At 34.6% G+C, this 27,673-nt stretch overlaps 1 protein-coding gene across 7 annotated transcripts; it reads left to right on the top strand.

Moving 5' to 3' along the window:
* Positions 1 to 12,238: 12,238 nt before the first annotated feature.
* Positions 12,239 to 27,436, top strand: LOC111407965 (SART-1 family protein DOT2-like). Of its 7 annotated transcripts, XM_023037692.1 has the most exons (15): positions 12,239 to 12,426; positions 12,868 to 12,945; positions 13,314 to 13,384; positions 13,809 to 14,751; positions 15,266 to 15,407; positions 15,547 to 15,601; positions 16,021 to 16,137; positions 16,270 to 16,366; positions 16,446 to 16,512; positions 16,593 to 16,652; positions 16,744 to 17,359; positions 18,180 to 18,535; positions 19,524 to 19,744; positions 20,361 to 20,445; positions 27,290 to 27,436. In XM_023037692.1, the coding sequence occupies exons 4-15, from the start codon at positions 14,270 to 14,272 to the stop codon at positions 27,362 to 27,364; spliced, it is 2,373 nt and encodes a 790-aa protein (XP_022893460.1). In that variant the 5' UTR covers positions 12,239 to 12,426; positions 12,868 to 12,945; positions 13,314 to 13,384; positions 13,809 to 14,269; the 3' UTR covers positions 27,365 to 27,436. The 7 variants fall into 7 exon arrangements, with proteins under 7 accessions (XP_022893460.1, XP_022893463.1, XP_022893459.1 ...); XM_023037695.1 differs by lacking the exon at positions 12,868 to 12,945 and having other exon boundaries at positions 16,024 to 16,137; XM_023037691.1 differs by lacking the exon at positions 12,868 to 12,945.
* Positions 27,437 to 27,673: the final 237 nt, after the last annotated feature.

The raw sequence follows: 27,673 nt of genomic DNA, 5'->3' as shown, positions 1-27,673 counted from the left end.
TGTCCCCCCCCCCCCCCCCCCCCCCCAAAAGGCCAAAAAATCTTTCTTAAGGTATTCTTTTTTTTGTTGTTTGTTTGTGAAAACAAATTTTTTACTGGTATTTTTTTTTTCGCGTTGTAGTTCGTTCTGAAATTTTGTAGTCTGGTATTGAATCCAATCCTGAATGAATCCCTGCCCACAAAGGATAGCACTTGTGCTCCTATAAAGGAAGGGCATAATAGAAGAAGCTATGATTGAACTTACATATCATACAAGTCGGCTGCCTCAAATTTTCTCTTTACAATGCCATATTAAACACACGGCTGCCAAATGAAGAAGGAAATGGATATATAGCCAAGCTAATTAGGTCACCGTGGAAATTTCACCACATACATTAAAACTAGAAAAAAAATTCAATTTTTACATTGCAAAGTTTTTTATTCCAAAAATACTTGAATATATGAAGTATAAATGATAAATACAAAATATCCTCACTCCTATAATTAATACAGCTTAAAGCTAAAATCATTGCTGCAGTCAAACCTCATTACCATCCACAATTGTTGCCCAATAATCCCCAAACTCACGTTTCTTCATTATAACATTAAATAAAAAAATTTCAGGCTTAAAATCAAAGACTTCAATCCATTTCAAAGATCACTATAATTCATATCTCAGTTTGCATTTCGTCCATATTTTCTGCCCAAAAATCCTCTCTACAAGCTCCAATTTCGGAATTTGGGGGTTTTTTCTTCTCTATATAAACCCTAATAAAGAATGAGACAAACTCTATTCCATCCTCAAAATCAAAAAAATCAGCCATATTACATGCTTCACTTGATTATAGAAATCGAAAATGACATCACAAGTATTTGTTCACCTCTGTGTTCCAACAAGAAGAAAAATTATTGAAGAAACACAAAAGATAGAGCTTTCAAGGCGTGTGGCCCACACGCCTCTACAGTTGAAGTTAAGAAGTCCCACACGAAGAAAATTTCTAAGAGGCAAATAGAGACTACAGAGCTTGATTTAAGCACTTGTAAAATAACACATACTGCTTAGGAATGTCAGCTTAAAAATCCAAATTTAACTGACTTAAGAGGTGCTTTTAGATGAAAATAATAGTTTTTCACCGTTCAAGTGACCCTACTGAGCTTTTCATTGATGAAATGGCCTGGACAAAAAGTACATATTGTTTTTAGCATTTGTATCAGTAGATGAAGCCTCAATATTGATCTGGTGTGAATAACAGTTATTTATTCAACACCACTTATGCAACCCATATAAACATCTGCAAAATAGAATGGAATCTATGGTAGACCAAGGACAAATTTTTGGATATCATGAAAATAAATGCAAAAACCACCAGTAAGTTTATATAACTAAAAATAGCTGCTACAAAAGATGGAATCTACGGTAAAACAACTATATAAATTTCTAGTTAGAATGGGGATTTCATCACATCATGATCATGTGAAGTATGTAGTCTCACACAATCTGAAATTAGGAACGATTACATGAAACAATTCTAATACATTATAACATCTAGATCAAATTACAACACTTCATCCATCAATTTTATTATTTTCTTGAATATACTTATTCACCTACATCAATCGCCAAGTATGTAAAGGAATAAATAAATCTAACATCATACGATTAACACATTGTGTACCTATTCGTTATTTCTGTTGACGCTTGAATCAAAATTACATTTTTGCACATGACTTAGTGGTCGAGCCTGCTTACGTGTTCTTCTGTTGTGCCCCTTTCTACCATATCGTCCACATCTTGTTGGTTGTATGCGCTCTCCCTTGTTTGTCTCCTTGTATTCTTAGGCCTCAATGAGTGGAACAATGCTACCGGTGTACATGTCAACATAAGATTCCTTTGAATGGTAATGAGAACAATATTTGTAGGGTTATTCTCCATTCGCCCTAATAACAACTAGTGAATGTGGACACGGAACCCCATCAATCTCGAACTACTTGCAAGTGCAAGTCAACTCTCTCTAATCTACTAAGTGCGTTGTATTAGTGTCAAAGACTTGATACAGTTAATTTGTTGAGGGAGATACATGTGTTCAATGTAATGGAGAAAGTTAACATTTACATGAAATCATAGTGCAATACATGTATTTTAGAAATTCTAACGACAATATATCCATATCTAAGAAAGCTTGTAATAAAATGTTACATATAAACTACATAGTAGATATCATATATGTTATCATGTTTCTTCGTTGAATCAGATAATTTTTAATAAACTCACGGGTCATAAAAATATAAAGACATTACCTTCATCTTTATTGAATGCATCGCATTATTTCGAAATGGGTTTTCTTGTTTCATAGCAAGTTGGGTGAACGTCCTATCAATGGAGTAACCATACATATAGAATAGAATACACAAGTGAAACAAAGGGCTCAGATTCATGATATGAATTATTGTTGAATCACGTTGTGCTTATTTATTCTCACCCAAAAATATGTTATTTATCGAGGAATGTAATACTTGTTCTTCACAAATTCTCAGAGAAGCCATATGGTGTAAAATAGTAGAAAAATATATTTTCAAAATTCAGTGAGTACATAAGTTTTGCAGCTAATATGTATTACTTGGGATTATGAAGTATTAGAGTAGTAATAAAAATCCAAAATCTGTGAAGCGAGTGAACAAGATCGAACATTAATTTGATGCTCCAATCGAAAACTTGTTCATCAAATTCTCATTACAATTGTCAAAATTTAATTTAATTTTTTTTTTTCATATTATTGCTAATGTTTTGGGAATGTCATTAATAACCGTAACATGTGCTCTGTATTTTAGATATCAATTACAAAGAGATGGTGGGAGGAAAATTAGGGAGGTGGTATTTATGATTTAACTTTTTGCCTTAATTAGTATTTCTAGACATATTATAGAAGATATAGTATATATGGAATTCTTTTTTTTTTTTTTTTTTAGATGCATATATGGTTTTCTCCCATAGGTCACCTCCAATTGGGCTGAAAGGTAAGCAATTGGGCCAAGTAACCAAATAGACTAAAGACAGAACCAACACAGAGGGGCTAATTCACATATCACAATCCAAACCTAAACAACAAATGGGCTAACTCACTGATGGGACATCCTAAGTGAATTGGTTGATTCTGGATCGAGCCAAGCACTATGGTATCGATTATTCGATATCGATTTAAATCATCGTTCAGTTTTATTTGGTATCAAAACCCAATGGTTGTTAATATGTCCAAGACATGCCCAAGGATTGAGAGACGCCTATTATTTTGGGCCGCCTCTTTAACGAGGGGATTTATTGGCATGTCAATAATCCCTCTAATTGGTTTGTCATGGGGTTTATTGACATTGATGGTGCAGGATGAGAAAGAGGTACTTTGTGCTTCTGGAAATATTAAGACACAACTACGTCCTTTTTGGATGGGCTACTAAGTGAAGTCCTTAAAGAAATTCAAGAAAAGCTTTTTGAAGAGGTTTTGGGGAGCTAATCCAACTCTCCAAGTGTAAGATAAATGACTTATGTTACCATTAATGTATAACGATTTATAGATTTGTTAACTGGATTTCTTCAAAAATATTAAAAGACAATCCGGGAAAGTTATTGAAATTCTTCGTTCAAATCACAAGATGTTCTAACTATTCTTCGCTAAACGGCTAAAACCAAATTTTAAAAGGTTTCACAACTGAGTTTTTCATTTTTCTTTCTCCATGATTAGACTTAAACAAGCAAAATTCAAGTAGTCCTTGATTGTCCAAATCTTGTCATCCCTTCAACTATATATATATAGCTACTTCTTCAAATGCCGGTTGGTGGTGCAAAGGCTATGATGCAGTTTTCAAGAGCGACGAGCAAAAATGCATGAATTAAAGGAAACCCTTCTGGCAAGCAGATTTCGGCTATTTGTTTAACAAGTTCGCAGCAAGCGCTGTCCAGAGGAAGTCTGAACAGTGCTACAAAGATCTCCTCTTTGCAACCTGCTTCGATACATTGTAGAGTTTCCAAGCATGGCGAAAAATCTTCCATCATCAGTACTGCATCTCTTAGTGCCCTAACAGTGGAAAATTGCGAACTGGGTGCGACCGCAACATGAATTGACCTTGGCACAGCAAATGTTACCATGCATACAACCATAAAGAATACGAATAATTCTTTTAAGGATACTACTTTGAATTCCATAATTTATATATTTACGAAAAATATAACTTCTTAGGAGATGTATAGAAAATGGATCGTGTGGGAAAATGCTTATGAACTTGGGCCAGGGCCAGCCTGGGGCCAAGACACCTACGCAACTGCCTAGGGCTTTAAAAAATGTGGCTTGGGTTCAGGGCTTCAAAATTTAAGCATCTGTCCATGTTTCAGCAAGCTGTTCGAGTCCAGAAGTGAGTAGTCCAGGTTGTCCAGTAGAAACTTAAGCCCTTCAGCCTTCAGGAAATTGAAAGGACACAAAGGAAATTGAAGTGATGGGAAGGAAATCTAGAAATTGAAGGGACGATTCGACCAAAAGGTATGTCATCTTCTAGGGATGGCAATTTATCTCGCTCCATTTGGGCCCCGTCTTGAATGGGGCAAAAAAACCCTCATCGAACGGGTTAGCGTGGCGGGGTGGGGCAAGGCAGGGTGCCCCGTCGCGGGGCACGGGGCGTGTCCCACCCCGAACCCGCCCCGTGATGAAAAAAATTAAAAATAATTTTATTTCTAGACAATTCACCCATTAAAAATCCATTTTGAATTTGTATTTTATTATCTAATAATAACATAATTCAAAACTTTAAAAATGTAAAAAAAAATAAAACGGGGCAACAAACGGGGCCCCGTCCCCGCCCCGTCTAGGAGTGGGGTTTTGGCCAAACTGGGTGGGACAGGGCGGGGTGCCCTGTCCCGAACCCGCCCCGTTGCCATCGCAATCGTCTTCTTCAATTCAGAGAATCAGATTTTAGAATTTCCAAATCTCCTCTCGGCCTCCCCAAAAACTTTTATGTTTTCCTAATATGTTTATTGGAATTGAAAATCCAGTTTTTTAATAATGAATTAAGCATATACAAATTTAAATTTGGAATAAATTTTGATATTTTACGGCTTGGAAGGGAAGTTAAGAAAGAGACTATCATTCCTAACCCCGATTACCGTCTCCCAGTAGTGTTTCTTCGTGAATACTGATTATTGATTGCATTTTAGAGCATGTTAATTTTAATTTTAATTTTTTTCTTCATAAAAAGCAAAATTTACTTAATGTTTTCCAGATATATTTAGATATGTTATGTTTAAGTAAAATAAGTTAGTTATTTAAAAATAACTCTTACCATACTCTCAAAATAAGTGACTTATTTTTAGCTTTAACCAGTAAGAAAAATTATTGATATTAGTAACTCATTTTGTATGCTCAAATTTAAAGACTTATTTTCAGCTTTGACCAATAGTAAATATTAGAGCGTGTTTGATTGGTATGGAAAATATCACCTAGAAAAGAAAATGTTTTCCATCTTTTATGGAAAATAAAAATCATCTCTATCCAAGGAAAATGTTTTCCTTAAAAATAAGGAAAATTAGGCATATTTTCAAAAATTGAAAAATATTTTTCATGGAAAAAATAGCAATCAAACACTCAAAGTAGGAATTTGGGTGAAAAACTGATATTTTCCATGGAAAATAAATATAATCAAATACACCCTTAGTTATATTAAAACTTAGTTATTTACTTAACTTATAAATAGACTTATTAAGCTTAACCCAGCATGCTCTTTGTTTTATGTGTGATGAAATGTTATCTTAAGATGCTGCTTCAGATGTCCTGCTATCCAATCCTTGAGTATATCTAAAGATATGTAACCAAAATTCATTTTTGGCATGGCATATACTGTTTGGTATCAGGCATTCTTTCCCATTAATAGAAACATTTTCACATTCTTCTTATTTCATGTGGGATGATTGAGAGCAGATACCGAGGTACTTCTGGCTATATTATGGTTGTAGCGCTTGGATTTTTTCTTGTTATGCAGATTTTGAAATTTTACTTTTGACTAAATCTTAAGGGTACACGATCAATTTTCTAATTGTTATTTGGTTATTTCTTGCAGGGCCTCAAAATAATTTTTCGCTTAAGGCCTCCAAATTCTTAGGGCCGGCACTGACTTGGGCTATTTATACGTGAGATTATTATAATATTTAGACATGTTTAGTCTCTAATATCATCAAGTGCATTTCTGTACGTTTAACTTTTAATTTGCTAGAGTTTTCTTGAATGTTCATTTATTAGTAGCATTTAACTAAAGATAATCAATAGCCAATATTAATTATTCTTGATTTTTACTTCAGGTTTTAAATGGCCGTTTCAAAATATTCAAGTCAAAAGTTATATACATTCTCATTAATGAGGTTACCAATTTCCTTTTTTGATAATTGATGGCATGAGCATTTTAATTCTATTGATATGAATGTCATTTTAATGTATTATCACATTTGAAAAATATTATTTTTATTACTCAATAATATAAATTCATTGCTAATTGTAATAAAAAAAAATTATTTTTTTAATAACCTTGCGTAATTTTTATGACAAGTTAAAGATGAAATAATAAGAAATTCAACGACAAAACTTAAGATTCATACAATTAAATTTTTTGTTGCTAGTAATATATATTTAACATTGACTGTTAAAAAGAATATAGTTGTTAATAGCCTTTTTAACAAGTAAAGGCTCCATTTTGGTTGTTCAAATTAACAACTTAAAGAATATGGAAAACAAAATATTTGTCATCGACTGTTTATAATATATATTTTGCTCTTTGGTACTTTCTAAGGCAAACATGTTATCACAATCCGCTAACGAATTGTGTTTTTTCGTCAAGTATAACCAACAAAAATCTTGACCTTTTATGAGGAAAATTATCTTTGTTAAAAGCAAATTTCCTTTACTGTGTTAACCGTGCAAAATAGCAAGTCAGAATGACTTGTGAAAAATAATAATAATAATAATAATTTCCAGTATAATGTACTTGTTAAGCTCATCAATGTGTAGTTATCAATTATCATCCTTGTCAATCTTGTTGAGAACGACGAGGGCAATGAACTATTTTCTAATGTTTCATTCTTGGATTAAGTTTTGGTTTCTTCGTGCCCACTCACTCATCGAGTCACTAGTTTAGAGCATATCAAAGAAAAGTTGGGTATGATTCAAGAACAAATATAAGATGTTCAGAGTCAAAATTAATGACATAGCTGGGATAATTCTTCTAAACCCAAATGTTTAGAATGATTATTACCATGAATATATATATATTTAGTGATATCATGAATTTGTAGACTTTTGATATGGAAGTTTGTTTTCTATGTTATCTACGAACTAATTTACAACATTTTGTACTTCGACTCAATCACTGAAAGCCGCTCTTTTAAAAGTTAGTGTATTATATCCCAACTTTTTGAAATCCCTCTCGCATGCTTTTACGGGCTTCGTTGATTTTAGTTATTTTGAAAAGAAAATTATCTTTAGACTGAAACAGACTTTCGAACATGCTAACCGTGCAAAATAACAAGAAAAATACTTGTGCAGATAAATAAAAATTAGTAAAAGTGAATTATCTTTGTTGTCATTGTCAATATATTATTGACAAAGGACAGGAGGAAATAGTGCATAGTGTACTCGTTAAGGTGTACTTGAGCGTGAACTCGTCGATCTCATGAAGATAGGCAAGTGCAAAGAGCATATTTATGATTAATTTGAATAAAGAAAGCTTATTCTTTTGACCAAGAGCAAAACTTTTTAAATGAAACGTTATTTGGGTCATTTTACACTTTGTCCATTAGAAGATAGTTATTTTGAAAAATTTCCTATTTAAAAAGGGAATTAAATGACGTAGATGCGATCTTAGTGGCAGAAAATTGTGTTCAGACTATATTGGCTCAAGAAAGCACTAGATTTAGAGTTTACGTAGGAACTTGTTCCAATTATCATGCATTCCCAATCGAGTTAAAATCTGGGCAATTCTTTTTTGGACGAGCCAAAATGTCTCTGAGTTTCCATCCAACGATAGGGGCGTAAAGAACAATGGGATGGTCAAGAGAATAGAGTTGAGATTTGTTATCTAATGTTGTTGTCCATCCAATTAATTTTTGATACATCATCAATTTAATGGTTAGTAGTGAAGTTAATGAAAGTAAATATGAGATAATATATAATTATTTATGAAATGTCAAGAATTAATTTGATGGACAACGAAAATAGACAGTAGGTTGACTCGAGAGTACATGCCTCTTTCCATCTTCAAGCGTTTGGGACTTGGTGAAGCAACGCCATCAAATATTACTATTTAGTTGACATACCAATGANATATATTATTGACAAAGGACAGGAGGAAATAGTGCATAGTGTACTCGTTAAGGTGTACTTGAGCGTGAACTCGTCGATCTCATAAAGATAGGCAAGTGCAAAGAGCATATTTATGATTACTTTGAATAAAGATAGCTTAGTCTTTTGACCAAGAGCAAAACTTTTTAAATGAAACGTTAGTAGGATCAATTTTCACTTTGTCCATTAGAAGATAGTTGAATTTTTCTATTTAAAAAAGGGAATTAAATCACGTAGATACGATCTTGGTAGAAAATTGTGTTCAGACTATTGGCTCAAGAAAGCACTAGAGTTAGAGTTTACGTAGGAACTTGTTCCAATTATCATGCTTTCCAAACCGAGTAAAAATCTGAGCAATTCTTTTTTGGATGAGCCAAAATGTCTACGAGTTTCCGTCCAAATACAGGGCGTAAAGACCAATGGGATGGTGAAGAGAATAAAGTTGAGATTTGTTGTCCATCCAATTAATTCTTGACACATCGTCAATTTAATGGTTAGTAGTGAAGTTAAAGAAGATAAATATGAGATAATATATAATTATTGATGACATTTCATGAATTAATTTGATGGACAACGAAAATAGACAGTAGGTTGACTCAAGAGCACATGCCTCTTTCCATCTTCAAGCGTTTGGGACTTGGTGAAGCAACGCCATCAAATATTACTATTTAGTTGACATACCAATGAATGAAAAAGCCAGAGGGCTGATGGAAGATCTAATGATGAAAGTTGGGAAATTTTTTTCCCAATGACTTTGCAGTTGTTGTTAACAGAAACTCCGAGGAATTTTGAATCCGGAATCAGAAAAACCATCAAAATGAATACCAACCGAGGCTACGACGCTTGACCCACAACTTTGCACTTAGTTTCCCTCTATCCAACACCCACAAAGGATAGCACTATGGTGATTAATGTGCACCTACAAAGGAAGGGCATGATAGAAGAAGCAATGGTTGAACTCACATTTCCCCCAAGTCGGCTGCCTCAAATTTTCTCTCCACAATGCCACATTAACACATGGCTATCAAATGAAGAAGGAAATGGATACATAGCTAAGCCAATTAGGTCCCCTCCAATTGGGCCAAGTTACCAAATAGACTAAAGACAAAACCGCATAAAGTGGCCAACTCATATATCACAATCCAAACCTAAACAACAAATGGGCTAACTCACTGATGGGACATCCTAAGTGAATTGATTGTTTCTGGATTGATCCAAGCACTATGGTGTTGATTATTCGATATCGATTTACATCATCGTTCACTTTGATTGAGTATCAAAACCCCAGGTTGCTAATATGCCCAAGACATGCCCAAGGATTGAGGAATGCCTATTATTTTGGGCCGACCTCTCTAACAAGGGGATTTATTGGCATTTCAATAAACCCTCTTATTAATGTGTCACGGGGTTTATTGACGTTGATGGTGTAGGATGAGAAAGAGTTACTTTGTACTTCTCGAAATATTGAGACACAACTGTTAGATTTTGTGCCCCAAATTATGGTGAATTTTTTGAAAAATATTGTTTCTTTATTTTCACGTGATTTAATTGGAAAATATTATTTCCTTCATTCCACATTATTTTTATATTATTCTCATCTTTACAATATTTTTAGGGTTTAGTATGACCCTATAAATATGTAGTTCTTCATTCAATTTAAGTCAAGCATTATTGCTCAATTCCTTATATTCTCTCTATATTGTTTTGAATAAAATATTGATTTCTATGTTAATTTCTCAACAATTGCTTTACTTTAATCTTGTTTTCTTCGCTGTGATCATACATATTTTATATTGTTTATTAATCTCAATTCTTGCATCACCTCCAGGTCCAACAAGTGGTATCAGAGTAATTTTGGTAACTTGCTAGTTCCTAACAAGTGGTATTAAAGCTAGGCTACAGGTTCCTTGTGATTTGGTTGAAATTTTTTTTAGAGATGACAACATTGAAATATGATATTTCGCTGCTGGATCGTAACACACAATTTTTGCTGTGGTAAGTAAATATGAGGGCTATGTTGGTGCAGATGGATTTAGATGATACTTTGCCAGGTTTTGATAAGATGCTAGCAAATTGGACAACGGAGGAGAAACAATGGAAAGACGGGAAGGCTCTATTGTCGATTCATCTTCACCTCTCTAATAACGTCTTGCAGGAGGTATTGAAGGAGAAAAGGACGGCTATTTTGTAGTTGAAACTGGAACAATTGTGCATGACCAAAAGTCTTACGAGCAAATTGTATCTAAAGCAGAGGCTATATTCCCATCGCATGGTAGAAGGAGGATCGTTGGAATACCACCTGACGGTGTTCAAGAAAATCATCGCAGATTTGAAAAAATTGGAGGTCAAATATAATGAGGAAGATCTGGCCTTGATCCTATTGTATTCGCTACTCCCTTCATACTCGTCGTTTCGGGACATAATATTGTACAGTCGTGACACGTTTACCATTGAAGACGCTTACGATACTTTATTCACTAAGGAGAAGATGAATCATCTGGTTTGAGCTACATCTAGGGATGAGGAAACTCTAGTATCTCTTGGTGATCGACGGAGGAGTCGATCGAGGGTGAACTTTAGCAATTTGTATTGCTTCTACTGTAAGAGAAAATGACACGTTAAGAAAAATTACGTTAAGTTGCAGGTTATAAGTAATTTACTTCAAATCATGGGAGGCAATCATATACTTTGGACTAGATATAATTTTGTACGTCTTCGATTTTCTTGTTCTCCCCATCTTCGCACAGGTAAATTCTAATATCTTTTTTTGGTCTTTATTTGGATGTTATACCTAAATCTCCTCCTGTATTTGGCACTATTTTACTTACATCATTAATAAAATCAACATCACATTTATTATTATTATTATTTATTTATTTATTTTAAATGAAAAAGGGTTATGGAATGACTTTCCTTGTCGTCTTCGAATCCAAGTAAAGGGCTGCACAAAGTTTTCTTCTCTAAGGAAGTGGTGACTCACTTTTTATGTATTTGTCTTATAATTACATACTCTATATTCCATTATAAATATTTTCCAACGTCTACGAATAGTTTTTAATTTAATACACAATTTGACTATTTTAGGATGTAAACCCAACCCCCTTTTTCTCGGTCCGAAAGATACATGCCTCTATTTTATTACTTTAAAAGATATTTGAACATATATTGATTTATATGACGAGCATTTGAATGGACAATATTTTATGGGAATGTTTTTCTTAGCAATGTTCAATTCAATTCGATCTAGTTTAGCATTCCCTTTTCTTCCTTTTTCCTATTTGGTTTGGGGTTTTGTTTGTACAAAATAAAAATGGGCTCCATATAATGCTACTTACTGCTCCACTAAGTCCAAATTGCAATCAAATTCATTATTTTATATAATATTTAATAATTAACTTCCTATAATTGAAAACTAAGCCTCAAAATTTTATTTTGTTCGTTTTAACCTTTTATTCAATGTCAATTTCCTTCTTTGTAAACAATTAATTTTAATTTATTCAAAATGACATCTTGAAATAATTAAAAAAAATCGAAACTTGAATGACATACAAAGACGTATCACGTACCCGTGTCCGAAATTTGGACTCTTTTTAATCATATTTCAGTATCTTACAATTTAGAAAATAAAAGATTTGATATTTAGATATATACTCATATCCGATACTTGTACTTGAATCCGAGCATCATAGGTCCTGATAGAGCCGGTCCAGAGGTCAAGCAGGCCTGCGCCTCAAGCCCAAACTCTAGGGGGCCTCATTTTCTGACCCAATTTTTTTTATTTGAACAATGACAGCCCAAATCCAACTCCCTTATTCTTGATCCATTTACCGAAATGGCCAACCCAACTTATATATCCATTATCTATTTACCCAAAATTGAAAATTCCCAAATTGAAAATCCCATTTTTCCCAACGGCTTGTCTCGTCTCTCTCGACTTGCTCCAGTCTTCCAGAATCCCATATTTCCTCTTCGCGGATTTTTCAAACATTCTTTGTACCTGGGCTTCATCTGACATATCGCTTCTGCGAGTGGCTGGGCATTTTTGTTGTCGAACGAGTGAGTTCGAGACTTCGAGTTCCCTGGTGAGTTCAACTCTTTTACCATTTACTTACTATAATTTTGAATCTTTGATGGCTTGATTTTAATTGATAAATGGTCTTTTTCAATTCTATGTGGACCGTGGGTATACTCTAATTGGAGAGAGTCAGGAGACGTGAGTGCGTGACTCGTCGTCTCGTCCATTATGAGGATTTTTCTTCTTGTTTTGAAGTTTTCTTGAATTTCAGAGAAGTCCTTGGAAAGAGTTGGGAAGGGAAAGGGAACGGAACGGCTGACGAAATGTTGAGTGTTAAACTTTGAAGAGGGTTCATCGCAAATTGAAATGGGAGAGTAGTTATAGGAAATTAATGAATTTAATTATTTAAGTTTCGTTTCCAAGAATTCTAGAAGAAAAATAAAAATTTTTCTGTATGTATTATATAGATAATATGCATAGTGTAAGGTTTACTTTCTTGAAAATGCAGACATGAGAGAGGTTCCTTGATGAGGTCTATCCAGTTATGCAAGAATTTCAAGAAAATTCTGGGTAGTTAAAACTGAAGGTGACCGTTAGAATTTTGATTCCTAATGCTATCTTCTATCATGTGTAAAACAGTTTATAGTTAATTTTGATAACTTAGTTTGATAGAATGATCGGTGAGGTGTGAGAATACACATTTGAGAACTTGAGATATTATTATGTCAATGAACTCAAGAAAAGATAATTTCAGTTTCTCTAACCAGTATACTAATTTGAATTAATTTATTTTGTTGATGACACTGTTTTAATGGTGAATTGGTGATTAGTTCTTATTAAATATGTTATTTCCCCAAGTTTGATTAAATGTGCGCATGTGCAATTGTTATTTCCCTAAGTTTGATGATTATGTTCATATTTGTATTAGCGTTTGATGTTGAATTTTTGTTTCAGACTTGTGAGTTGTGACAGTGGAATTCTCGAAAGTGTAACTTCACAGTTTTCGTTGAAATTCTACTTTTCAGGTAAGCAATGATTTGTCCTAACTTGTTATTGAAGAGATTGAAAATGTTTGAAGTTTTGTCGGCTTATATAATTGTGGTCTAGTCGGCTTATATGGTTGATTATTGTAGGATCAACAATTGCACAGGCGCACATAATAACTATATTGAAAACTCTAATTGTAAGATAATTGAGATATTTTGTAATTTTTTTAGTTTTTTAAGTTAGCAATGGGTTGCATAATACACCGTTGAATTTTACATTTACGTTTATTTTGCCGGGGGCCTAATTTACTGATTTTACCTCAGGCCCCGACAATCACAGGACCGGCCTGGGTCTAGAATGCTACTGAAGAGTTTAAACTTTAACACGAGTGGTTACTTTTTCTTCATATGGTTGCGTTATTATGTTTTAAATGTTAGCTCTTATATTTTCCCTTTCTTTCAGATTTCATAGGTAGATTGTACCGTTCAAGCGATGGGGGTAGATTTTGCAGATTCAAGGCGTGAAAGAAGCATTGAGATGAGGGATCAAGATGATCAATCTATGAGAGAGAGGTGGGGTGGTGGATACGATGATATGGAAGAAAATGTGTCTGATGAACTAAGAGAGAGTCAGGCAAGTATCGAAGCAAAGATAAGAGCAAAAGCAGTGGTCGGAAGGAGGATAAAGAGCATAGGATTAGAGATCGTGAAAAGTCTAAGAGTGAGATTTTGAAGGAAACAGAGAAAGAGAGCAAAGATACAGAGAAAGAGAGAGTATCCAGTAGGGATAGAAGGAAGGATGACAGAGATGAGCGGGGAAAGGACAAGACACGGGACAAGGTACGGGAGAAGGATACTGATTGCGACAAGAATGGGGACAAAGAGAGAGATAAAGACCGTAAGGACCGGGGGAAGGACAAGGAGATGGAGAAAGTATTGGAGAAGGACGGTGAGAGAGGACGAGATAAAGAGGGTGTAAAAGATAAGAGCAGAGAAAAGGTTAAATATAGGGAAAGGACAAAAGAGAGGGAGCGAGAAAAGCACAAAAATAAGGAAAGGGAGAGGGATAGGGAAAATGACAGGGACATGGGTAAAGAAGCAGTTGAGAGAGAGAAGGGGAAGGAGAGAACTAGGGAGAAGGAAAAGCAGGACAAGGGAAGGACAAGGGATAGAGATAGAGGTAGTCGGAAACACAAGGATGAGAGTCATGATCGGAGAAAGGATTTGGAAAAGGATGATAACTCAAGATTAGAAACTAATTATTCTCATGATGAGCATATCACTCAGGAGGGAATGGATTATTTTGATGAGGGCAACTCCAGAGCTCTCAAGACTAAACAAAGTGCCGAGGCTGAAGATGCTAGATCTCTCCAACCAGCATCTGAGTTGGAGGACCGCATTTTAAAGTGAGTAAATTTCTACTGCATAATTTTTAAATTCTTAATATGCAATCCCATCCCTCATAAATGGAAATATTGTTTATTTATTATTTAATATTGTATGAATGATTAAAATTTCCATGACTATCTTTATGCAAAAACTTATTTAACTTTCTAATTTGTTTAAAAATATGCTGTATGATCAGTATTTTGACTACTTTCTGATATAGAACAATGATTTTTCTGTCAAAAATTAGAAAAATACTGCATTTAAGCAAATGCTATTTCATTTCCACTTCAACAATTTACATCTAATATTGTAAAGATTGCAATGGGTTTACCAATATGAAGGCATAGAGAGGTTGTACTGTACCTTTTCTTAGTGGAACATATTTAAATATAAATGGTATTGCTCCAACTTTAATCCAAAAGGAATAAAATTAATCAGAATTAGCTTTCAATTTGTGAACAATATGCATCCAATAATAGGTCTTCTGATGTTTTGTTGCGGGTCAGCATCACTAATTACATTTTGTTGCAGAATAAGGGAAGAAAGATTGAAGAATAAGTCAGAAGGTGGTTCCGAGGTTTTAGCATGGGTAGACAAGAGCAGAAAGCTTGAAGAGAAAAGAAATGCTGAAAAAGAGAAAGCCTTGCAGCTGTCAAAAATATTTGAGGAGCAGGTTTTTTCGTCTTAAATTTAGTGTTTATTTTTATTTAATACCTAAAAGGAGATAAATTTATTATTTGACTATTTGATGTAATGTTGATGAGTTTTGTTAAAAATTATGTTCTAATTTTTCTTATTCTTACATGCGGCAGGATAATGTCAATGAAGGAGAAAGTGATGAAGAGGCAGCACCACAACATTTCACTGGTATGTTCCCTTTTTAAGCCATGCACACATGCTAACAATTATATTAGAAACCATTTCATAATGTTTTGCATTATATTTCAGCATACGTTTGATGACATAGATTTTCATCCAGCTAATTCTTGATTTTAGAAAGTGTTAGCTGCAATTATTTCTTCTGAATGTAATTTATTGGATTAATCTATTATCCATGTGGACACCTATTTATGATTTTGACAGTATATAGCTATATAATTTTTATATTTGTTTGAAATTTGTGTATTTGATATGGGAATAGATATGTATGTCTGTGAGAATTCTTGAGCGCTGAAATAATTAAAATTCCATTGGGGGAAAGATCAATTGAGTTTCACTTTTTTAACTGGCTTGTGTTTAGAATTTACATCAAATTGGACTGAAGTTTCAACTTCACCGTCTGTTAGCTGAAAACCTAGGTGGGGTCAAAATTCTTCATGGGCTTGACAAAGTACTTGAAGGTGGAGCTGTTGTATTGACACTCAAAGATCAGAGTATACTTGCTGACGGTGATATCAATCAAGGTAACTTGTTGATGTTGTTTTCCTTTCCCTTCTCAGCTTTTTTACTCTCCTAGTTGGTTGTTTTTTTTTTTTTTCTTCTGGATATTTTCTGGACTCAAATTTCCTAAGGTGACATTACATTGCGTATGGCAGAGATTGATATGCTTGAAAATGTGGAAATGGGAGAGCAAAAGCGGAGGAATGAAGCTTATAAGGCTGCAAAGAAGAAAATTGGGATTTATGATGACAAGTAAGATTTTTTACATGCATTTCTTAATAATCTATCATGAAGCTCAGATGGTTAACTCCTTCTCATGGTTTAATATTAGGTTTAATGATGAGCCCGGTGCTGAGAAGAAAATGCTTCCCCAATATGATGATCCGGTTGCTGATGAGGTTCATTTGTTATCACTTTAGCTTGAATGAACTTGTCTTTTTTGTGAATGTTTGAGTTTATTTCTTGATTCTTGTTTTAGGGGATAACTCTTGATGCAAGTGGACAGTTTACTGGTGAAGCAGAAAAGAAACTAGAAGAGGCAAGTTATTTGTGCTGATGTGTATTTTACTCGTTTCCATTAAAACGACTAGAATTATGTTGATTGACACGAGTCTTTCATCTATTGCCAGCTTCGTAAAAGATTACAGGGGGTTTCTGCAAGTAATCTTGTTGAAGTTCTGAATTCAACTGGGAAGATCTCAACAGATTATTATACCGAAGAAGAAATGCTTAAATTTAAAAAACCCAAGAAAAAGAAATCTTTGAGGAAGAAGGAGAAAATGGACTTAGACGCTCTTGAAGCAGAGGCTATATCTACTGGATTGGGTGCTGAGGATCTTGGTTCACGAAATGATGGCAGAAGGCGGAATCTCAGAGAGGAACAAGAGAAATCTGAAGCTGAGATGAGAAGCAATGCTTACCAGTCTGCATATGCTAGAGCAGACGAGGCATCTAAAGCACTTCGACAAGGACAAACACATACCGTGAAGCCAGAAGAAGATGATGCTCCTGTGTTTGATGATGATGATGAGCTCTGGAAATCATTAGAAAGGGCGAGAAAATTAGCATTGAAAAAACAAGACGATAAAGAAAAATTTGGTCCAAAGGTGATAGCCCAACTTGCTACTTCCAGTACCAATAATTCAACTGTGGACAACCAAAATTCTGGGGCTGGAGAGCCACAGGAGAACAAGGTTGTCTTCACGGAGATGGAAGAATTTGTCTGGGGTCTTCAGCTTGATGAAGGTAATCTCTGAGAGTCCTGTGATTTTCTATTAGCATTAACTATTACATTTCTTTTGCAGAAGAGGGGGAGTTGGGGTTACAGAGAAGCGGGTTATAATTTAATACCATTTTGATTGTAGTGAGCGTCAATAAAAAATAAAAAAAATAAAAAAATGTTGAGGTGTATTATTTGATCTTGATGTCTCTAATATTAAATGTTGTACTAAAAAACACCCCAGTGGCTTTGTATTCCTCTCTTGGATGCTAGATATACACAACTGCAAATGGTAGCTCTGAATCCTTTTGTTAAACTAGGCTGTCATAAAATACCCCTGATTTGACATTCTTTCAAGTGGACGTCTTTGCTTTCATCTACTGTAAGAGTTGGGTGTATTGGATGACATCTCTTGTATGCCCTTTTCTCTTTCTGTTGTTTGCACCTCTCACATCTTAGTTTATGTGGTAAATTCACATTTTATATGTTTTATGGTGTATCGGATGGAATCTCTTGTATGCCTTTTTCTCTTTCTGTTGTTTGCACCTCTCACATCGGTTTATGTGGTAGATTCACATTTTATATGTTGTATGGTGTATCGGAGTGCATCTCTTGTATGCCTTTTTCTCTTTCTGTTGTTTGCATCTCTCACGTTAGTTTATGTGGTAGATTAACATTTTATATATTTTATTGTCTTTGGATTCTCATTGGGCAAGTAGACATCGTCATATCCATTCACCATATAGTACTCTCTAAGCTCTAGTCTTCTAGTTTGGCTGAAATGGCGAGGAATTCTACATTTCATTTTCTTGTGTTTCTAATATTTAATTATTTTTGCTATTGCAGAAGCACAAAAACCTGAGAGTGAAGATGTTTTTATGGATGAAGATGTGGCTCCAAGCACGTCTGATCAGGAGAAAAATGATGAAGGTAGATGGACAGAGGTGGAAGAGACAATGAAAGACGAGACTTCTGCTGAGGCGGAAGTGGAGGCTGTTCCTGATGAAACAATTCATGAATCTGCTGTTGGAAAGGGTCTAGCTGGGGCGCTCAAACTTCTTAAAGATCGAGGAACGCTCAAGGAAACCGTTGAATGGGGTGGACGAAATATGGACAAGAAAAAAAGCAAACTTGTTGGCATTTATGACAACGATAAAGCGAAGGAAATACGCATTGAGAGGACAGATGAGTATGGACGAATTGTAAGTGGGCTTCACTACATGAGTCATTTACTCTTCAATTTATTTAATCTTTTGTACGTAACATTTTTTAGATGCGTAAATTCATCATATACGGACTACTGCTTTGTGAGGAAATTCCTCTGTAGGACACCTTTACAGAGAAAATTATATGTGTCCACTACTTTTGGTTTCTAAATAATGTGCATTTTCTGAATTTTTCATGAATATACCCTTCTCTCTTCAACAGTTAACCAAATCCTCCCTCTTCCTTTTAACAGGAATTCCAAGCATCTAGGCATTATTGTCAAGCTACACAAAGTAGATGAGAATAATTTGTTCTATATAGACACTATCTCTCCCTTTTTTTTACAGATTTTCGAAACATCTAGACATTCTCATCAAACTATGCAAAGCTGACAAGATTTCTAGTCTATTTAGACATTCTCTCTTCCTTTTTGCACAACTTTCGAAGCATCTCAGTATTCTCGTCAAACTTGACAAAACTGATAGAGTTTCTTGTCCATTTCAACACTTTAGGCTTCCTTGGCAATTTTTCTTGAAGGCATTTTGATTAAAGAGCGCTGTTGTCATTCTGCAGGACTATATTGCCATATTTGATAAAATGTTTTGCTGGAGACAATTTTCATTTTAGCGAGGAAAATTTTACTAGTTAGAATGACTGGTTAAATTATGTTTCAGTATGCCCTACTTTTTGAAATAGACAATACCATGATGTATAATTGTTATAGTTCAATATATTCGTACCTTGTTGAAGTATTGGAAATAAATAGGTTAGATTTTGACTTCTGCTAGAATAAAAATTTTTGTAACTAATTTGCTCAGAGATTTTGATACTGTCTCCTTACCCAATGGTGAGTTTTAGGATTTTTTTTCGTTGAATTTCATCCTGTCATCCATAACATCAAATCACTTAATAGCACTAAAATTTAAATGAAGTATGAGAATGATAAATTTTAGTTTTGATGGAGGTCCGTTTCCTCTGCACCAGTTGACACCAAAAGAAGCCTTTCGGCTGCTCTCACACAAATTCCATGGAAAAGGGCCTGGAAAAATGAAACAAGAAAAGCGCATTCGGCAATATCAGGAGGAGCTGAAGATAAAGCAGATGAAAAATGCAGATACACCATCACTTTCTGTGGAGAGAATGAGGGAGGCTCAAGCTCAATTGAAGACACCCTATCTTGTACTCAGTGGCCATGTTAAACCTGGGTATGATCTCTACTTTTTCTTTCTTAATGTACATTTATATCTGCTGCCTTTCTGATCTGATGAGGAAGTGGAATCTTGAACCCTGAATTGCCAATCAGCCCCCTGCATAGCACGTGCACTGGCTTAAAAATGGAAAAAATAAGATCCCACTTACATTCATGACTTGCATTGGCAATTTGGTCCTGTCAACTTTTTGTTTTCAAAGTCTTCTCAGGTGTATTGATAATGAACCAAGCTGCAATGAATGTGCACTGTCCTCCCTAGGTTTTGATAAATAAGAAGAGTTACATCTTCAAAGGAATAATGAATAAAGCTAAAAAAAATAATTAAGAAAAAATGATGAGATTTGAATGCCATAGAATTATTTGTTGTTTTGCAAGTCGTGCTTGCATTTTGTTCTGCATGTGCATTTGTGTGTGCTTGGTAATCAATTCCACCAACCAAACCATTTGTTATTTGCTGGAAAGGAGTCAATTTCTCGTAATTATAGTGCTGCATTTTATGAACGGGGAAATTTCCCATGTGTTCTTAATGCAGGAGATCTCTTTAAGATGAGCTACGCCATTATTTTGAATTCATTGTAACCTCCCTTGGCTTCTGAATTTTATGGTTTCAGGCAAACTAGTGATCCCAGAAGCGGATTTGCTACTGTCGAGAAGGACTTCACTGGAGGCTTGACCCCCATGCTTGGAGATAAAAAGGTAACTTGTTCACAAGATTTTGCGGCTTCTTGATTTCTCTTTAGTTATTTTCTGCTTAATTGTTTTCCTTTCAGGTTGAGCACTTCTTGAATATGAAGCGCAAGCCTGAAGACGGTGTCTCCCACAAGAAGCCTAAAACTTGAAACATATATCCATCGCATGTTCAGTGCACACATGTAGTCGCATTCGCATTACAACAATGATCATAAAAGATAGCATGCGTAGAATTTAATTTCAGAAGCTCTTCAGTCTCCATTATGTTCTCTCAACACATAAATGGATTATGGATCCTCAAGACGTGTGTTATTGTCTTTGAGAAATTGAGAATGAATGTAACTCATGACTTGCATACTCCTAAATATATTTTGAAACGATAATTTATAAACTTGAACTGAAAATAAAGAACTATTGATGGCTATTGAATATCTTTGGTTAATACTACAAATAAATGAACATTCAAGAAAACGTTAAGAGGATTAAAATAGAGACTAAATGCGTTTAATTATTATAAATCTCATATATAAGTGGCCCAAGTTTGGAAGCATTTCCATGCACTTCCGTATATAAACATTCTTAAAAAGTAAAAATTTATTAAATATTATGGCATCTAAAGTTGTCTTGGTGGTGTTTATGGTCATGGCAACGTCTGTTATGTCGAGGCCAAGTTATGTAACGGAGGCACCACAACCACAACTTTCCGCTGTTGGCGCACTGACAGAGGCAGTGCAAAAAATGGAAGAGTTCTTGCCCTGCTTGGAATCTCTAAAAGGTCTTGAAGCTTGCACAGTGAACATTTTTAAAGCAGTGTTTGGACTTCCACTAGACACTTCGTGCTGCCAAGCTGTCAATCAATTTGCCAAAAGCTGCGTGGGAGAAGGGTTTCCTATATCCCAGGTGTATTTGCCCGTCGTTGTTGAAAAATGCATTATAGCCCCTGAACCGCCAACCAGCATCTGAGCTATATATGTTTGAAGGGATGACAGACTACAGGAATTTTGCTTGTTTAAGTCTAATCATGAAGAAAGCAAAATGAAAAACTCAGTTGTGACAACATTTTATATTTTGTTTTAGCTGCTGCAAATTTAATAATAATTAGAACATTTTGCGATTCAATGAAGAATGTTCAAATTTTTGCAGGAATATCTTTTGATATTTTTCAATATATCCGGTTGACATAAGTACAAACTGTTATCCATGGATGTCACGTTTGTTATGGACATGCGTAGTGGACAACATTGAAAATTTATAACGAAGAAAAATTTTGTCCATTGTACTCTAAAACAACATAGGCACGCCTTTGTGTAAAATGAGATAAAAACTCTTTCCTTATTTTATTTTGGTAAGCAATCTCTCGGCATCCTATAAATAAGAGAGCGTCCAGAACAAAGAGAGACAAATTTTAGGAGAAAATAGAGAGAATTTACATCGGATAATGAAGAATTCATCCTTGGATCCAGATTTGAAGGCTTTAATCCAAATTTTATTCATTGTTTAATGATTCGGGTTCTTTNTATAAACATTCTTAAAAAGTAAAAATTTATTAAATATTATGGCATCTAAAGTTGTCTTGGTGGTGTTTATGGTCATGGCAACGACTGTTATGTCGAGGCCAAGTTATGTAACGGAGGCACCACAACCACAACTTTTCGCTGTTGGCGCACTGACAGAGGCAGTGCAAAAAATGGAAGAGTTCTTGCCCTGCTTGGAATCTCTAAAAGGTCTTGAAGCTTGCACAGTGAACATTTTTAAAGCAGTGTTTGGACTTCCACTAGACACTTCGTGCTGCCAAGCTGTCAATCAATTTGCCAAAAGCTGCGTGGGAGAAGGGTTTCCTATATCCCAGGTGTATTTGCCCGTCGTTGTTGAAAAATGCATTATAGCCCCTGAACCGCCAACCAGCATCTGAGCTATATATGTTTGAAGGGATGACAGACTATAGGAATTTTGCTTGTTTAAGTCTAATCATGTAGAAAGCAAAATGAAAAACTCAGTTGTGACAACATTTTATATTTTGTTTTAGCTGCTGCAAATTTAATAATAATTAGAACATTTTGCGATTCAATGAAGAATGTTCAAATTTTTGCAGGAATATCTTTTGATATTTTTCAATATATCCGGTTGACATAAGTACAAACTGTTATCCATGGATGTCACGTTTGTTATGGACATGCGTAGTGGACAACATTGAAAATTTATAACGAAGAAAAATTTTGTCCATTGTACTCTAAAACAACATAGGCACGCCTTTGTGTAAAATGAGATAAAAACTCTTTCCTTATTTTATTTTGGTAAGCAATCTCTCGGCATCCTATAAATAAGAGAGCGTCCAGAAGAAAGAGAGACAAATTTTGGGAGAAAATAGAGAGAATTTACATCGGATAATGAAGAATTCATCCTTGGATCCAGATTTGAAGGCTTTAATCCAAATTTTATTCATTATTTAATGATTCGGGTTCTTTTTATTTGTAATTCTTACATTAATATGCTAGGCTAATTTTCTTTGTATTGGATGGGTGACAAAACTCTTTAATTCTTAGTTTTTAATTTGAAACTTTGTGTTTTTAACTTAATTCCTGCATTTTGATTCCATCAACATGTACAATTATATTGTTTTCATGTTTGCGCACCATTAGAGAAATAAGTGATTTATTCGTAGTATTGGAAAACTCACGGTAAGTAAAACACTGTTTATGGAAATCACGGGTAATAAATATTAGGAATAATATTTATGGCATGTGAGATTATGTATGATGATTCTTAACGTCAATGCATGTTTGTCATATGAATTCGGACAAGAAATATGATCATTTCGTGGTGATATCTTGAAAAAGAATAGTAAATAAATGTGGAATTATTGATATTACAATTGCATGAATTGAGTTATTAATCACTAGATGAGAATTGGAACTAAGAGTTGATTAGTGGAGTTGGAAATCCAATAAGTCATCCACAATTGATTTTAAACCAATTTTTATTGTTTTAGTAGTTACAAAATGTAGTTAGATACAAACTAACTATCCTTTGTTACAATTATGAATTTAAATATATCAACTATTTTAGAATTAAGCCTTACTCCCCGTGGAACGATATTTCTCTCATCACGATTATTACTTGTGCAACGAACCTGTACGCTTGTAAGATTTGTATGAACAACAACTCATTTATTTTTCACTTCGAGTATTGGATTAGCTCTCAAAACCTCTTGAAAAAGCTTTTCTTGAATTTCTTTAAGGTCTCACTTGATAGCACGTCCATATGGATGTGGTCGTGTCTCAATACTTCAAGTAATACAAAAGGACTCTTTCTTATCCTGTACAATCAACGTTAATAGATCCTGTGACACACCAGTAAGAGCATCAGAAGCTAAAAAGGGGTTTGTCCAAAATAATAGACATCCTTGAATCTTTGGGCAGGTCAAAAATTACAAAGTCAATGGAAAATAAAAATTTTTCCACATTCGTAACATTAATCGGTCTGCCAGCTAATGAGTAATATTTGATGGTGTTGTTTCACCATATCTTGAAAGGTTGAAGACGAAAACAAGCATTAGATTAACACTTGTACCATGCTCGCACAATGCCTTGTCAATCTCTGAACCCCTAATGGTGATTGGAGCGTTGAACTCCCTAGATTTATTATTATTATTATTATTATTATTATTATTATTATTATTATTATTATTATTATTATTATTATTATTATTATTATTAACCACTAGAATCTAAAACAAAATGACCTATTGTAGTCTTAGTGAAGTTTCTAATATAAGTATAAAATTGAGAGTGTCCAACTGTACCCATCTTAGACAACGAGTCAACAACCGAATTCTCCTCTCTAACAACATGGGTGACTTTTAAATCAATGAAATCTGCAAGATCATCAATGTCATCTCAAACCTGTTGAAGAGACCAAGGAATAATACCCGGCCCTTTAAATCAATGAGAAACCACTTGGAAATAATTTTCAACCCATACCTTGAAACCCTCGAAAGATAGCAATAACACAAACTCAATTTCAAAGCCATTGCTTCTGCCATGGAATTAGTAGCTACCCCAAGAGAATGAGTGAAGCCAAAAATAAATTGTCCTTTCCAATCTCTAGATTAAGAGCTGCTTAAGGCCCAAAGTAGGGGTGGGCCCGGGTCGGTTTGGTTCGGTTCTCTTTAGAACCGAACCGAACTTTTCGGGTATCTAGTAAATGGAACCGTCGGGTCCAAATATAATTATGGAACCGTTCGGGTTCGGTTCCGTTCAGTTCTGTACTATAATTAAATTTTTTAACATTTATAACAATGTTATATAAATACGACTAATAATACATTCAATGGTTTTAGAATGTCAGAGATTAGTAAACTGCCTTGTTCAAATGATCGCTACGATCAAAGTTTCAGTCGACGAAAGTCACAACTTCGATTGGAGGTCAGAGTGTCGGCCGACGATTGTATAGGTTTTGGAACATTAGCGAGAGTGAGTGCGAGAGTTGAGACAACGTTATGCACTTTATTGTAGGTGTTTAGGGTTATTTAGTGGATTTGATCTTGTTTGGCTAAGAAATGAAATAATAAAATTGGTAATTGGGCCAAAAATTAAAAAATTAGAAATGAAACAAATTATTGGGCCAAAAATTTGGATTTAGAAATCATTAATTTGTTAATTTGTTTAGAAAAAATTAAAATTAAAATAATTTGATTTACTCAATATAAAAAAATAATTAAAAAGATTCGGTTCTTATTAGGGGTGGGCGCGGATCGGTTCGGTTCGGTTCTAAAGAGAACCGAACCAAACCGAACTTTTCGGGTATCTAGTAAATGGAACCGTCAGGTCCAAATATAATTATGGAACCGTTCGGGTTCGGTTCCATTCGGTTCGATTCGGTTCGGTTCCGTTCGGTTCTGTACTATAATTAAATTTTTTAACATTTATAACAAGGTTATATAAATACGACTAATAATACATTCAATGGTTTTGGAATATCAGAGATTAGTAAACTGCCTTGTTCAAATGATCGCTACGATCAAAGTTTTAGTCGACAAAAGTCACAACTTCGATTGGAGGTCAGAGTGTCGGTCGACGATTGTATAGGTTTTGAAATATTAGCGAGAGTGCGAGAGTGAGTGCGAGAGTTGAGACAACGTTATGCACTTTATTGTAGGTGTTTAGGGTTATTTAGTGGATTTGATCTTGTTTGGCTAAGAAATGAAATAATAAAATGGGTAATTGGGCCAGTAATTAAAAAATTAGAAATGAAACAAATTATTGGGCCAAAAATTTGGATTTAGAAATCATTAATTTGTTAATTTGTTTAGAAAAAATTAAAATTAAAATAATTTGATTTACTCAATTTAAAAAAATAATTAAAAATATTCGGTTCTTATTCGGTTCTTCGGTTCTTCGGTTCTTGGTCTAGAACCGAGAACCGAACCGTACCCGTCGGTTCTCAATTCAGATACCCGTTCGGGTATTTAATTTGACAAGAACTGTCGGGTTCGGATCGGTTCGGTTCGGGAGATTTGTCCAGCCCTAGTTCTTATTCGGTTCTTAGTCGAGAACCGAGAACAGAACCGTACCCGTCGGTTCTCAATTCAGATACCCGTTCGGGTATTTAATTTGACAAGAACCGTCGGGTTCGGATCGGTTCGGTTCGGGAGATTTGCCTAGCCCTAGCCCAAAGGATAAATTGATATACAATCCTAATTAATATATCTCATACTGGGAAAACCAAATTGATTTGGTGTGACAATGCAAGTCGTGTCGAGAGGAGCTGGCTAGCCCAAGCTTAGTAATAACCTTGAAAAAGAAGTAACATAGCATGATCAGCCGAAACTGGGGAACTTGATTCTTGTACTTCTGGAATCAATTAACGTTGTTTAAGCCTTGGTGGAATCCATCCTATTATAAAAAATACTGAATTGTTTTAGTCATGTTCTCCTAATTAATATCCCAGTACTTCTGGAAAAAAATTTCTACAAGTACATCCAAAATTGGTGTACTATTCAACTATTCGAATCCAACGTAAAAACCAAGAATATAGTATCATTACAACGAAGATTGATTATTTAACAACTAAAAAGTAAAAATATGAACATTTCCAGATTGCTTGGGGGAACTCAAAAGAGAGAACTCTTAGCACATCGACATCAAATTCACTACCAAAAAAGCTTTCCAGAGACCAAAAATATTGGTCTCTAAAGATCATCAGCGACCAAAAATTGTATGGTTGCTGGTTGGTTGCTAATTCACCGCAGAAGTGTCAGCGACTACACAAGTGTCGCTAGGATATATAACATTCAGCCACCAATGTTTGGTCAATAATGGTCTCTATTTGGTGGCTGATAATAGGAAGAAAAAAATCGATTGATATGCACCCTTTTGTGACCAAAATTTGATCGTTCAAAACAATTGCCATATTTCACGAACCAATATTTGGTTGGTGAAATATACTATCAGCGACCAAATATTGGCCTATGAAGAGCATTACGTAAAAATAGTACCTATCAAGAACTAATCGTTGGTAGATGAATGGTCAAACATTTTTTTTACAAATGGTTCAGTTATAGTTTCAGCAACCACAAAGTTGGGTTGCTGTAACTCATTAATTTTTTTAATAATAAATAAAATAAATAATGCACAAAAGAAAATAACAAAAAATAAAAATACAATAACTACAAAAGAATATTTGTCATTGCATACATAACAATTACTATTATTTAATATAACTTAAAATGTCATTATTTATTTATCTACAACGTAGGATAGGCCCTATACATAAGGTGTCATTTACTCCAAAACCATCCTATACGTTTTAAAAGATGTCCTATACCATAGTTTGAGTGGTGCAATTACAGGTTGAGCACTTCTTGAATATGAAGCGCAAGTCCGAGCCTGAAGATAGTGTCTCCCACAAGAAGCCTAAAACTTGAAACATATATCCATCGCATGTTCAATGCACACATGTAGTCGCATTCGCATTACAACAATGATCATAAAAGATAGCATGCGTAGAATTTAATTTCTAAAGCTCTTCAATCTCCATTATGTTCTCTCAACACATAAATTGATTCTGACAAACTGATGTTGCTGGATTTGCTTTACACAGCATTGGTAAGATGAAGATATTGTGTTTACATACTGCTGGAATCATTTAATTACGTACTGGTTTTTGTACAAATTTTCTTTGTGAGGCTATGGGTCCTCGAGAGTGCTTGTGTTGTTGTCATTGAGAAATTGAG

The sequence above is a fragment of the Olea europaea genome, chromosome 13 (assembly GCF_002742605.1).
Source record: "Olea europaea var. sylvestris chromosome 13, O_europaea_v1, whole genome shotgun sequence".
Taxonomy (NCBI): domain Eukaryota; kingdom Viridiplantae; phylum Streptophyta; class Magnoliopsida; order Lamiales; family Oleaceae; genus Olea; species Olea europaea.
This window is presented reverse-complemented; position numbering and strand designations above follow the sequence as displayed.

Coding starts and splice junctions, on each gene's coding strand:
- LOC111407965 (XM_023037693.1), top strand. CDS start 14,270: ATGGAGAAAGTATTGGAGAAGGACGGTGAGAGAGGACGAGATAAAGAG. Junction 16,513..16,592: donor ATGATCCGGTTGCTGATGAG/GTTCATTTGTTA, acceptor TTCTTGTTTTAG/GGGATAACTCTTGATGCAAG. Junction 18,536..19,523: donor CAGATGAGTATGGACGAATT/GTAAGTGGGCTT, acceptor CCTCTGCACCAG/TTGACACCAAAAGAAGCCTT.